The following is a 12081-nucleotide window of genomic DNA, read 5'->3' on the forward strand; positions in this document are numbered from 1 at the left end:
CCAGCCGCACACAGGAAACCTGAAATTCAGCCCCGCTTCACTGAGCTGGGGCTGAGCCCCTCGCATAGACTCACTCTACAATTTGGTGGGGGTGTTCCCTTGTGTGCACATGGGACGTGAGGCTCCCTGGAGACTGCGTGAGTGTGGGGGTATGTGCACGTGCACGGGCACAGGAGTGTGCCCCCTTGTTCAGACAGCCATTCGGGGGCCGGGATACGTCATAGAACAGGCCGGGCCCGCCCATGCTCCCTGGATGTTACAGTTCTGCTCACCCCACAGGGCCCAGGCAGTAAGGTCCCTCAGCACCCACAAAAGGCACTTAGCCTCCTGTGACCCCCCCCCCCGCAGAAAGGCAGCCCCCAGTACCAGTTGCTGACCGTGGCCGAGCACTCACCACATGGCACCCTCGTGGGCAACGTGACAGGCGCCGTGGACGCAGACGAGGGCCCCAACGCCATCGTGTACTACTTCATCGCAGGTGGGCCTGCCAGGGCCAGTGCCCCACTGCCCCCAGGGCTGGAGATGACCCCGGTGCGCCCCATCCCAGCCCTGCCCTCTCACCCCGTGCCCTGGTCCCGCCCGCAGCCGGCAACGAAGAGAAGAACTTCCATCTGCAGCCCGACGGGCGGCTGCTGGTGCTGCGGGACCTGGACCGGGAGCGGGAGGCCGTCTTCTCCTTCATCGTCAAGGCCTCGAGCAATCGCAGCTGGACGCCCCCGCGTGGGCCCTCCCCGGCCCTCGACCTGGTCGCTGACCTCACCCTGCAGGAGGTGCGCGTCGTGCTGGAAGACATCAACGACCAGCCCCCACGCTTCACCAAGGCCGAGTACACTGCAGGTGCTGGGGCCAGGGCCTGGGTCCGGGGTGCAGGCGGCCCCCTGCGCTGCCACTCACATCCGCCTGCCCGTTCTGCAGGAGTGGCCACCGATGCCAAGGTGGGCTCAGAGTTGATCCAGGTGCTGGCCCTGGATGCAGACATTGGCAACAACAGCCTGGTCTTCTACAGCATCCTGGCCATCCACTACTTCCGGGCCCTCGCCAATGACTCTGAGGACGTGGGCCAGGTCTTCACCATGGGTAGGAGCCTCCACCTAGGATCTTGGTCACTGCATGGACCGTGGAAGAGATGGGTCTGTGTGGGCAGGGGGTGAGGGCCTGGCCAGCCAGCCACCATGAATCCTTCTGTTCCCCCACCCACCTAACCGTCATACAGCCAGCCCCTAGTTGATCCTTTGCTCCATCTACCTTCCTAGTTTCTGACCCACCTCTCTCTACCCACCAACTTTCTTCTCTTTTCTCTCCATCTTCTCATCCATCCATTATTCATCCATCCATCCATCCATCCATCCATCCACGCATGTGTCAGTCTGCTCACCCTGTGCATCTGCCCACCCATCCACCCATCTGCCCATCTGCCCACTTATCCATCCACCTTCCCATCCTCCCTTCCACACGTCCACCTTTCTTCCCATTTGTGCACCTCCCCATCTCCCGGGCCAAGCACTGGGCTAAGCACTGGGGAGCCAGAACCCAAAGAGCACGTGTACCTGAAGGTACAATGTTGACTTGTGTGTTTGCCTGTGTGGATAGCTGAGCCTCTTAGGTCAGGTTCTAGAAGGTGCCCTGGTGAGTGTCCCAATACCTTACTTCCAGACCCAACCCCTTCCCCACTCTTCTTGCCTACGGGAGTCAGTCTAGACTCCTCCCTTGGATGGGCTTTCAAGGTTCACCAAGTCTTCCTCCTGGATCCTCTTCCCGTTTCCACAGCCCCCCACTACCTGTGCCCACCCAAGACAAATGCCTCACCACTCCTCCAGCCTTTTCTATACCACCCTCCACTGGCCTTGGCCCTTCATCTTCCCCTCCTGAAATACCATCTTGACCTTCCCCTCTGCCTTCAGATATGCTCCCCCTGACCATCCTCTGAAGCCTAATTCCCATGCCACCTCCTCCAGTCACAACCAGACCCCATCCCTATGTCCCCTGATCTACTACTGCTCTTAGTTGAGTAAATTAAGGCACAAAGAGGCTATGTAGCTTGCTAAAGGTCACATAGCTAGAAACTGGCAGATCTCAAACCCAGGTCTAGAGTCTTCTAAGAGAAGACTGTGACACCACCTCTGGTCATCTCGTTGGTATGGCCGTGGAATTCTGAAGTGTGTGTGTGAGACAGACAGAGACTGAGGGGCTCAGACGTGTTCCGTGGTCCTCCAACATGGGACAGCAGAATCCCAAACTTACCATCCTTAGGTCAGTGCAGCCCAGAGCTGTGTTTCAACTTGCAAGTTTAAGTAAAAACTTAGAAATCTCCAGAAGTACAAGTTCTGGCCGCACTGGCTGCATTCTCTCAGGATACTAAGCAGCCGGGCAGAGGCCAGCACCACTGCTCCTTCAGATGAACACTCATGCTCATTTGTCCCCTACTCCTCTGTTGTCTTTGCTCTCTCCTGGGCCTGATGCCGCGTCCCCTTGGTGTGTCCACATGCCCCTGGCCCTCGGCCCTTCCCAGGGAATTCAGGGGCACTGGGTGGCCCCTGAGCTGCACCCTGCCCACGGGCTCTTCCTGCAGGGAGTGTGGATGGCATCCTGCGCACCTTCGACCTCTTCATGGCCTACAGCCCTGGCTACTTTGTGGTGGACATCGTGGCCCGGGACCTGGCAGGCCATAATGACACGGCCATCATTGGCATCTACATCCTGAGGGATGACCAGCGTGTCAAGATCGTCATTAATGAGATCCCCGACCGCGTGCGTGGCTTTGAGGAGGAGTTCATCCGCCTGCTGTCCAACATCACTGGTGCCATCGTCAACACTGATGATGTGCAGGTGCCCCACGGAACCGCCCTGGGTCTAGGGGCTCTGAGGGGAGGAGGGCCAGGCCACAGGGTCAGGGCACCGTGGAGAGATCAGGGGTATGAAAGGGGGTCGTCCCCTAGCACCATGACCTTGGGAAAGTCCTTCCATGACTCCGGCCCTCCGCATCCTCCCCTGTAAATGGGGCGGGTGCGGTGATGTGACTGGCATCATGCTTGGTCCTCGGCACTCAGCAGCGATAGGTCTGTTGGCAGGGCGGGCCGGGGGGCTCCCATCCCACCCCTTGCTCCTGCCACACCCCATAATGCCCCTTCTCGCCTAGTTCCATGTGGACAAGAAGGGTCGGGTGAACTTCGCACAGACAGAGCTGCTCATCCATGTGGTGAATCGCGATACCAACCGCATCCTGGACGTGGACCGGTGGGTGGGGGTCCGTGCTCAGACCATCAGTCAGTCCCCCTCCTGCCCTGGAGTTGGGGAGGGGACCCAGCAAAGGAGGCAGCTAACACCATCAGGCCGGCTGTGGGGGGGCTCTCCCCCAGCAGTGGGCAGGGCTAGTGGGGAATCGTTTGGGGGTGTCGTCACCCCCCTGCGCCTTACTCTCCCCATCTGTGAGACGGGAGCATTCCACGGATCGCGAGGAGCAAGCAGGATCCCGTGTAGGCGTGGTGAACCCCGTAAGATAGAAAGCTGTCCTCGCTGGGCGGGATCGGCTCTTGCAAGGCCTGGTGGGGGTGAAGGTGGGGGTGGGGGTGGGAGGCAGCAGCCCTTCCTGAGTGGGACCAGCTCCTGAGGAACGGCTGACTGGGGAGCTGAGGCCCCTGCCCCTCGCCCAGGGTGATCCAGATGATCGACGAGAACAAGGAGCAGCTTCGGAATCTCTTCCGGAACTACAACGTCCTGGATGTGCAGCCCGCCATCTCCGTGAGGCTGCCCGACGACATGTCTGCCCTGCAGGTAGTCCTGGTGGCCCCCAGCCCCACCGCCCCCCCCCCCCCCCGCGCGCTCCCGCCCACTCATGCCCGGCCCGCTCCCCCAGATGGCGATCATCGTCCTGGCCATCCTTCTCTTCCTGGCTGCCATGCTCTTCATCCTCATGAACTGGTACTACAGGACCGTGTGAGTGACCCCTACCTCCCCGCCCTGGGCCCGGCTGCCCAGCCCTGCTCCTGGGACAGTCACAGGGGCAGGCAGCACCCTGAGGTGCCAGCCCAGTCCAGCCCCCTTCACCAGCCCCTCTCTCTGCCTCTCTCCAGACACAAGAGGAAGCTCAAAGCCATTGTGGCTGGCTCGGCAGGTGAGCAAGGGCTGTGATGGGGCTGGGGGGTGGGGGGTGGATGAGAGGGCAGAAGGGGCCCTAGGGGCCTAGAGGGCTTGCCTAGGCCTCATGAGGCTGGCTGGGGCTCCCCCGGCCCAGCAGGGTGCATCTCTCCCCTCCATGCCCCAGCACTTCTCCCTACAGGGAATCGTGGTTTTATTGACATCATGGACATGCCCAATACCAACAAGTATTCCTTCGACGGGTGAGTGGGGTCCCTGAGCCCTCAGGGTGCGCTTTGGGGAGGCCTGCCCAAAGTCTGAGTGGATTCTCTACCACCCCTCAAGCTCTGAGGGACCAGACTAGCTAAAACCTGGGGTGTGGGTGCCCCCTAGTGGGCCAGGCACCCTTCTCTACACTCGGAAACTATTGGCTGAGCTGTGATCCACACCCTAAGTGGGCCCCCAGTTCCAGGGGACACAGACTTTGGACACCAGAGGGGAGTGAGGCCTCTGCAGCAAAGCCAATCCGGACCCACACGCTGGCCTGGTTCTTTCAGGATCCTAGTGCGGGGAGGGTGCACCCACAAGGGCCACAGGCAAGGGCCTACTTCTCATGGCCCTGAACCCCCAGGCCCGTGCCGGCCAGGGAAAAGGATGGGGGTTAGTGGTGGTGAAGCTACAAGGGCATCTCTCCACTCGGGCTGCCCCTCCTCGCTCCACTCGCTGCGCCCCTCTCCCCGCGCAGAGCCAACCCCGTGTGGCTGGATCCTTTCTGCCGGAACCTGGAGCTGGCTGCCCAGGCGGAGCATGAGGATGACCTGCCGGAGAACCTGAGTGAGATCGCAGACCTGTGGAACAGCCCCACCCGCACCCACGTGAGCTGGGGCCAGAGCTAGGGGCGGGTGACTGGGGGGAGGGGGTGCAGTCGTGACGGACAGGACGGAGGTAAAGCAGGTCTTCACGGCTCGCCAAGGGGCTGCGCTGTTAGGGTGGGGGTTGTACCCACCGCCCCGTGTGCGTACCTGTGCATGCACGCACCCAGTCTACCTCTGCTCCAGCCAATGTTCCCTCTCCCCAGGGAACTTTTGGGCGTGAACCGGCAGCAGTCAAGCCTGATGACGACCGGTACCTGCGGGCAGCCATCCAGGAGTATGACAACATCGCCAAGCTGGGCCAGATCATTCGGGAGGGGCCCATCAAGGTGAGTCCTCCCTGCAGCTCCTGCACCCACACCCCGTCGGGGCCCTACACCCAGACCTCTGAGCTTGGACTGGCTCCAGACGATACAGGGATGGGGGAGGGTCCTGGAAAACAGCTTTCTCCGCCTCTAGGCTCAGCTAGATCTGCTCTCCACTGGGCAAGAGCGACAGGGCAGAAAGAGGGGCCCGGGCACCGGGCTGATAGGGCGCTGCTTCAGCCTGCAGTGGCCCAGAGCCCATGTGGGTCCTGGCCGGTCACGGTCACCAGGCTCTGCTCCCAGCCCTCTCTCTACCCCTGGATCGGGTGCCTGTGCATCCTAGACTATTAGCACCTTCCATCGCCTCCAACAGTTATGGGAGTGAGGGGTGTGGCAGGCAGGGGAGGGCCTTGGTGGGGGTTAACCCTTTCCCTCTCCCAGGGCTCGCTGCTCAAGGTGGTCCTGGAGGATTACCTGCGGCTCAAAAAGCTCTTTGCACAGCGGATGGTGCAAAAAGTCTCCTCCTGCCACTCCTCCATCTCTGAGGTAGCCGGGCGGGCCCGGAGCTGTGTGCTGTGCCCCAGCACTGGGGATGCTCACTCCTTCCCTGCTTCCCTCCCTCCCTGTCTCCCTCCAACCCTCCCTCTCTCTCCCTAGCCACCCTTCTCTTTCTCAGAGTCTCTGGAGATTAGCAGCCAGGGCCAAAGACAGCAATGGGTGGGGTCCAGGAAGTCAGGCAGCAGCCCCAGGCCCAGTCTACTTTCTGGGCTCTGCAGGGGGCTGAGGAGTGTGTCTCACACTTGAGGAGCCCAAAAAGGTGCCTTGAAGGAGGGATGTCCTATAGGAAACTGATCAGTCAGGGTCAAATGGGTCCACGTAGATTTGTTTGCCTGCAGTGATGTCAACACTTTAAAAAACTCAGACTTATGTTTAAAAACCCAGATTTCCAGTAAGACCAACCATTCCCAAATGGAACAGGCTAAAGCTAACAGTTCCACACAGAAGTGCCACATGCTGAGTCCCACTATATCCCATCCCCTCCAACTTCACCTGTGGACCTACCTGGCCAGACTTGATCCTGCTTGAAGACAGACTGGTAGTAACACATCCAGATACTAAAACTGCCTCATGGGATCTTTAGAGCTCATCAAATACACAAAATAGAGGATTCTCATGGGAGGCCCACCTTCTAAGAACACAACTATAGCACCCTAAGTGCCCGTGGTTCCCCTTTGTACCCAGTGTGAGAAAACACGGTCAGCTGGACGGCCTACTGCAGCATGAGCCCAGAGACCCCTGCAGTTACCTGTGTGCAGTAGGGAGGAAAAGGGGGACACAGCAGGTGCGGCTCTGGGCCAGCCAGCTGCTCAGCCCTCGGGCATGGCCTTGAGCCCACAGGTGGGTCCCAGAGCCATTGGGGGATCGTGGCCTCTTGCAGCTGATCCAGACTGAGCTGGACGAGGAGCCAGGGGAGCGCAGCCCCGGCCAGGGCAGCCTACGCTTCCGCCACAAGCCACCGACAGAGCTCAAGGGGCCCGACGGAATCCACATGGTGCACGGCAGCACGGGCACACTGCTGGCCACTGACCTTAACAGCCTGCCCGAGGATGACCAGAAGGGCCTGGGTCGCTCGCTGGAGACACTGACCACCGCTGAAGCCAGTGCCTTTGAGCGCAACGCCCGCACAGAGTCGGCCAAATCCACGCCCCTGCACAAGCTTCGTGATGTGATCCTGGAGAGCCCCCTGGAGATCACAGAGCTATGACCAGATGGGGGGCCTCGGCGGTGTGTGCAGCACCTGTCCCCCATCCCTCCCAGGGCAGGGCAGAGCAGGACCACAGTGCGGGCCCCTCCCCAGGCCGGCTCTCGGCCTACGACCTTGGGCGGGCCTGGTGGCAGCCTGCACCGGCTGCTCAGAGTCCACTTCCGCCAGATGCCCATTCAGCACCTGACCTCTACCTTCATAAAATTTGTTATTTTTTTAAGAAAAACCAGACACAAATAATAAGCATCTAAGGACAAGGTAAGGAGGGTCACTGGGGGCCCCAAGAGTCAGGACGAACTCAGCCAAGGCCGAGCCCCAAGAGGCCGAGCAGGCCCTCTTCCCCACCCCACATCGTGCCCGTCCCCCTTCACCCGCGCCCAGCACCAGGGAAGGGAGGCCCAGAGCTGGCATATCCCACCTGGCCTCAACTCCCTGACTTTGGTTCCAGTCCCAGTGCATTTCCAGCACATCGCCTGCTGGACAGTGATCCCTGCCTCCCCACGTGGACATGCTCAATGTGAGCGAACCGTTCCCTACATTCCACCGGCTTCCCAACTGTGCCCGGCTCATAAAGAGAAATGACTGGTGTTCCCCTGGGTTCTGAATGTAGAGTGTTTGTGTGTATTCCTTTTTTTAAATTAAGTTATTCCCTCAACATTTCCCCCTTGATTTTGTTTAACTGGTACTCCCTGAACGTTTCTGGAATGGTCTGCATTTTAAATAAGAAAGGCAACTCACAAGAACAGCAAGTTGCTGTGCCTCTAGTAAACTACCCTCGGGGCTGGGCAAGGGGGAGAGGGCCGGGCAGGGCAGATGTGTGCCTGACCTTCAGGTGTTCCCTTGACCCACTGCGCCTTCTTTCTGTGGCCAAGAGGGCCAGAGGACCGCTGGACACCCACAGGTCTGTGGCCCTGGAGCTATTCAGAAACCAAACTCACTGGCTGAGGTGTTACAGAACCACTCAGGCTCAGGTCTGGTTAACAGATTTTATTTATTGTTAAATCACAGGAACTTTAGTGCAAAACAAACCAAAAAGTCATTAAGTCTATTTAATAGTAACTGCATGTCTTACTGTCTCCTGGCAACTTAAAGTGAACAGAAGAGGTGGCCAAGTGAGAGAGGCAGGGCGGCAGCCAGGGCCCCTGGAGAGCACGCCTAGCACACCCTGCACCTGACAGCCAGAGGCTTAGGAGCTTGTCATCCACATTTACCTAAAGGTCAAACGAAATGGGGGTCGCAGGGGAAGGGGCCGGGACGCCCAGAGCAAAGGTGGGCTCCGGGCAGCACTACAGATGCACAAGGCAAGGCTTCAGCAGTCGGGCGGACACAAGAGCAAGCAAGAGGCAGTCACCACACCCACACCCACACACACACACACACACACACACACGAGCCAAGCCCACAGGACCTCCACACAGAGCTAGCAGATTACATTCAGGAAGGTTCTTCCCCTCCCACCCAAACCCACAGAACTTCGGAACAAGGCATCACCAGGAAAGACACCGCAAAGCTGAATCAGAGGTTGACCTGGGGACAGCAAACCCGAGACCCACCCAGGCCTCCTGAGCAGCCGCTTCCTGAATTTCCCCTCCAGTGAGAACTATGTGGTTTTTAAGAAGTCTAATTATTCTGAGCCTCTTTCTTATAAAACTGCCTTTGTTTTGCTTCTCTGTATAGCAGCCCAGGAAGAGGGGAGGTCCATGCTTAGGGGTAGGTGGAGGGCTCAGAACAAGGCCCCAGCCAAGGAGGATGGAGAGCCTTCTGTCAAGCAGCTCTGGCTCACACCAGCACCCAAGGCCCCCACCACCTCCATTGCCGCCGCCTCCAGGTAGCCACCACGCAAGGGCAGGCTGAAAGCCCTCCAAGTGCACAGTCCTCCTCACCTGTCTAGGCAAAGGAAAGGGACAGTGAAGCAGTGGTGGCAGCTGCAGGCCAGGTGCCTCCCACACAGACAGCGATGCTACAATCGAGAGACAGGAGAGGGAGGGAGGGAGGAAGGGGAGAAGGGGGTCCTATTTTTATAACCGAGTCAAGAGATCGGTGTGTTCACTGCCCCAGACACACAAGTAGGAAAAGATGCCGCAGTTTCTCCAAGATGGAACGTCCCTCCTAGTTCCACACGTGACGTTTGCAATGCTCGACAGCCTGACGGGAGAGAGGAAGCTGGGTTTTAGCCTTTGTGTGACAAACTCCACTCCTGGCCCATCAGTGCAGCAGACATCACCCAAAAATGGGACCCATTATCCTGTCCGAGGTTGGCTGGACAGCACCCCACGCAGACCTGGGGAGCATGTGGCCACCCGAATGTCAGGGACTCCTATGGCAAGAGTCCAGAGTTGCAGCTGCAGAGCACCGAGTGCTTTAGAGGTGAGCACCCACGCAGGTAGGGTCCAGGCCCCCTCCATCTGGTTACATGCTGAGTCTTGGCACTGCGCAGAAGTCCCAAGGCAGAAGCCCTCACCCTCACCCAACAGGGTGCACAGCAGCTCAGGCCTTGAAAACAATGACCCCACAGGCCCATTTACCAGGGCAGCGGCAGGCACCTGCTCCTCCACTGACTGTGCTGTGGGCTTGGGCCTGGCACAGCAAGGAGCCGGACCAGGCCAGGGTGAGCATCACTACCCACCCTTCCCCGCAGGGGCCCAAACTGATGCAACCAGACCCATAGTCATGCCCTGCTGGCCACGAGGAACCCGCTTGAGGAAGAAAAAGTTGCATAAAAACATTAAGTAACTGGTCCACATGTCCCACCCAAGCAATATGTCGCCACCACTGGTGGCTGCCCAGTGAGGACAGCGCCACAGCACCCTGGAGCTGCTGGGCAGCCATCACCTCAGGGCCACTCAGGAACAGCAGGTCGGCCCTGGGTGAAGATTCAGGCCAGGCTCCAGCGAGACTGACCCAAGGGGGAGGACTTGTGCCACCTCTAGAGCAGCCTCATGTGGATCTGATCCTGACCCTGTGACAAGGGAACCAAAGGCAAAAAAACAAAGAAACAAAAAAAAAAAAAAAAAAACAAGAAGGCAGAAGCAAAACCTACTAACAAATACCCACACCCTTCGCTTCTCACAGGCAAGAATGCAGTTAGTCCTCTTGCCTTTGCTGTGCGGCCGCGAATAAGCCTAATTGCTTCTCCGGGGCCTCCGTGTTTTCCCGGACACAGAGACAGGGTACAGAGCACTGACTACGGAGGCTCCTCCTCACGCAGGATTGTCCCGGGAGCTGCCCGACTGGCAAGGCAGGCCTGTGCAGCGGTCGCCGAGCTACTCACATTGCACTGGGTTGCTGCCTCCATGTTCTGGCACCAGTAGCTGGGGCCCCACACGCACTTCTCGGTTCCCAGAAGGGGCTTACGGGCAGCAGGGCAGGCTCCAATTTTCTATATGGTGAAAAGGGGGCAAAGAATTAGATGCACCCTACTAATCCCCAAAACCAGAAACTATCAGCTTCTAGAAGCAACTAGAACTACAGCTCTGACATGCCACTTCCAAAAATGCAGTGCTGCTGAGCCAAGTGCTGAGGGCCTAGAAGCCCTGGCCTCCCACAGCCCTTCCCCCAGAGACTGCCAGAACCTCAGAGGACCCCTCGGTGCAGAACTGCCCAGGCTAAGCACCACCCAGAGGAGCTTACCAAGCACACGAAGGAAGGGTCCATCACCTCCACCAGGATTTCTATCAGCACGGGCTCGTACTCAGTCACAAACTGATCACACTGTTAGGTAAACAAGGGTACGGGTCCAGGTCTAGGTGTGCCCATGCAGAGTGGGAGCATAAAAGGGGGAGGGGGGGACGCATGCTCTTCCATAAGAATTCCGGCCACTGCCAGCCCAGGCCCCCCTTCCCAGGTGCCCCATCTCACCTGCTCCTGTTATTTTCCCCCAGAGGCTTCCCTTGAGCCAATAGACTCCCGTAAGAAATGGCTAATTTTCCCTGGAAACCTCAATCAGGCATGCAGGCAGTCCATGAGCTACCCTAGCTTTTGCGCTCCCCAGGCAGGTTCTGACATTCTGGCCCAAAGCAGCCTAGGGCATACCTGCTTCTGGTATGGGTCAGGCAGGAAGCTGCAGCCTTTCTCAAGGGCAGCCAGGATCTCCTGCTTCGTGCTGTTTTTCTCCAGGTTGTGGTCCAAATAGCTCACCAGCTTCTTGCATACCTCACAAAAGCCACCGTCCTTTGGCTTAATCACACGTACTGCACACAGGAGCACAGACTCAGGACTGGCAGGGCCCTTCCAAGCCGAGGGGGCCCACCCAGCACACACATACCCTGCTCACCAGGCAGCACAGGCAGCCCCTGAGAGGAGCACAGATGGAGCATGCGGCACACCAACTCAGGGCTCGCCTCCTGCAGGAGGATCGACAGGATGGAGGAGCCATAAGTGTCCACCACCTCCTGGCACTCCTTGGATAAGGACGAGGGCAACTTCAAGCACACTTTGTCCAAAGTGTTAAGTATTTCTTCCTGGAACACAAACGATCATATGAGAAGATGGGAGACTGGACGATGCTGGGAATGATTCTCAAAATACGAACGTGACCAGGAAACCAGCCAACACCAAGGTGCTACTTCCTCCCCAGAAAGGCCTGACCTAGGAAGCAGCTTGACCCCAGCCCAGAGGGACCCGCCAGTGGGCAGCAGGTGTACGGGTTCCCAGGGCCGGTGTCCCATGAAGGCAAGGGCCAAGCCCACCTCCTCTGCTAGTTCTGCCACCAGGGAAAGGGAGCACGGCAGCATTCTGGAAATGCACATACCTCAGTTCTGTTGTTGTCAATGAGCTTGACCACCTCCTTCACCACGTACTCGCACATCTCGCAGTAAACATCCGTCTTCTCCTCGATCTTGTCCTTCTGTGGAACGGGCAGGAGAGCACTTCAATGCTGAGTCCCTCACCTCACCCCTGTGTCCTGCTGCTCTAAAGGGAAGGGATACCCTGTGGCCAGGGACCGGAGAATGTCACACAAAAGGTGGCTTCTCCCAGCATCCAAGTTCCCATCCCTGCTGGTTTTGTATGGTGGGAGACCCATCCTTTTGCCCGGCCCTCTCTGATACTACCACCTACCACATAC

At 58.6% G+C, this 12081-nt stretch overlaps 2 protein-coding genes across 4 annotated transcripts in view; one reads left to right on the top strand and one right to left on the bottom strand.

Moving 5' to 3' along the window:
- The window catches only part of CDH23 (cadherin related 23), a 364939-nt gene extending 355820 nt beyond the window's left edge, over positions 1 to 9119 (top strand). Inside the window, exons 57-69 of one of the 2 annotated variants that reach the window (XM_077894887.1) lie at positions 349 to 478; positions 586 to 837; positions 916 to 1077; positions 2570 to 2826; positions 3137 to 3234; positions 3651 to 3771; positions 3854 to 3933; positions 4071 to 4111; positions 4277 to 4337; positions 4820 to 4949; positions 5153 to 5275; positions 5693 to 5797; positions 6690 to 9119. In XM_077894887.1, the coding sequence (XP_077751013.1) occupies positions 349 to 478; positions 586 to 837; positions 916 to 1077; positions 2570 to 2826; positions 3137 to 3234; positions 3651 to 3771; positions 3854 to 3933; positions 4071 to 4111; positions 4277 to 4337; positions 4820 to 4949; positions 5153 to 5275; positions 5693 to 5797; positions 6690 to 7016 (1887 nt within the window). In that variant the 3' untranslated portion in view covers positions 7017 to 9119. Of the gene's footprint in view, positions 1 to 348; positions 479 to 585; positions 838 to 915; positions 1078 to 2569; positions 2827 to 3136; positions 3235 to 3650; positions 3772 to 3853; positions 3934 to 4070; positions 4112 to 4261; positions 4338 to 4819; positions 4950 to 5152; positions 5276 to 5692; positions 5798 to 6689 lie in introns of both variants that reach the window. The other variant, XM_077894886.1, reaches the window with a different exon arrangement.
- Positions 7989 to 12081, bottom strand: part of PSAP (prosaposin) — a 32713-nt gene continuing 28620 nt past the window's right edge. Inside the window, exons 9-14 of one of the 2 annotated variants that reach the window (XM_077894889.1) lie at positions 11767 to 11862; positions 11290 to 11476; positions 11049 to 11206; positions 10647 to 10727; positions 10288 to 10395; positions 7989 to 9161 (exon numbers count right to left, since the gene is read on the bottom strand). In XM_077894889.1, coding sequence (XP_077751015.1) covers positions 9126 to 9161; positions 10288 to 10395; positions 10647 to 10727; positions 11049 to 11206; positions 11290 to 11476; positions 11767 to 11862 — 666 coding nt within the window. In that variant the 3' untranslated portion in view covers positions 7989 to 9125. Of the gene's footprint in view, positions 9162 to 10287; positions 10396 to 10646; positions 10728 to 11048; positions 11207 to 11280; positions 11477 to 11766; positions 11863 to 12081 lie in introns of both variants that reach the window. The other variant, XM_077894888.1, reaches the window with a different exon arrangement.

The sequence above is a fragment of the Canis aureus genome, chromosome 4, assembly GCF_053574225.1.
Source record: "Canis aureus isolate CA01 chromosome 4, VMU_Caureus_v.1.0, whole genome shotgun sequence".
Taxonomy (NCBI): domain Eukaryota; kingdom Metazoa; phylum Chordata; class Mammalia; order Carnivora; family Canidae; genus Canis; species Canis aureus.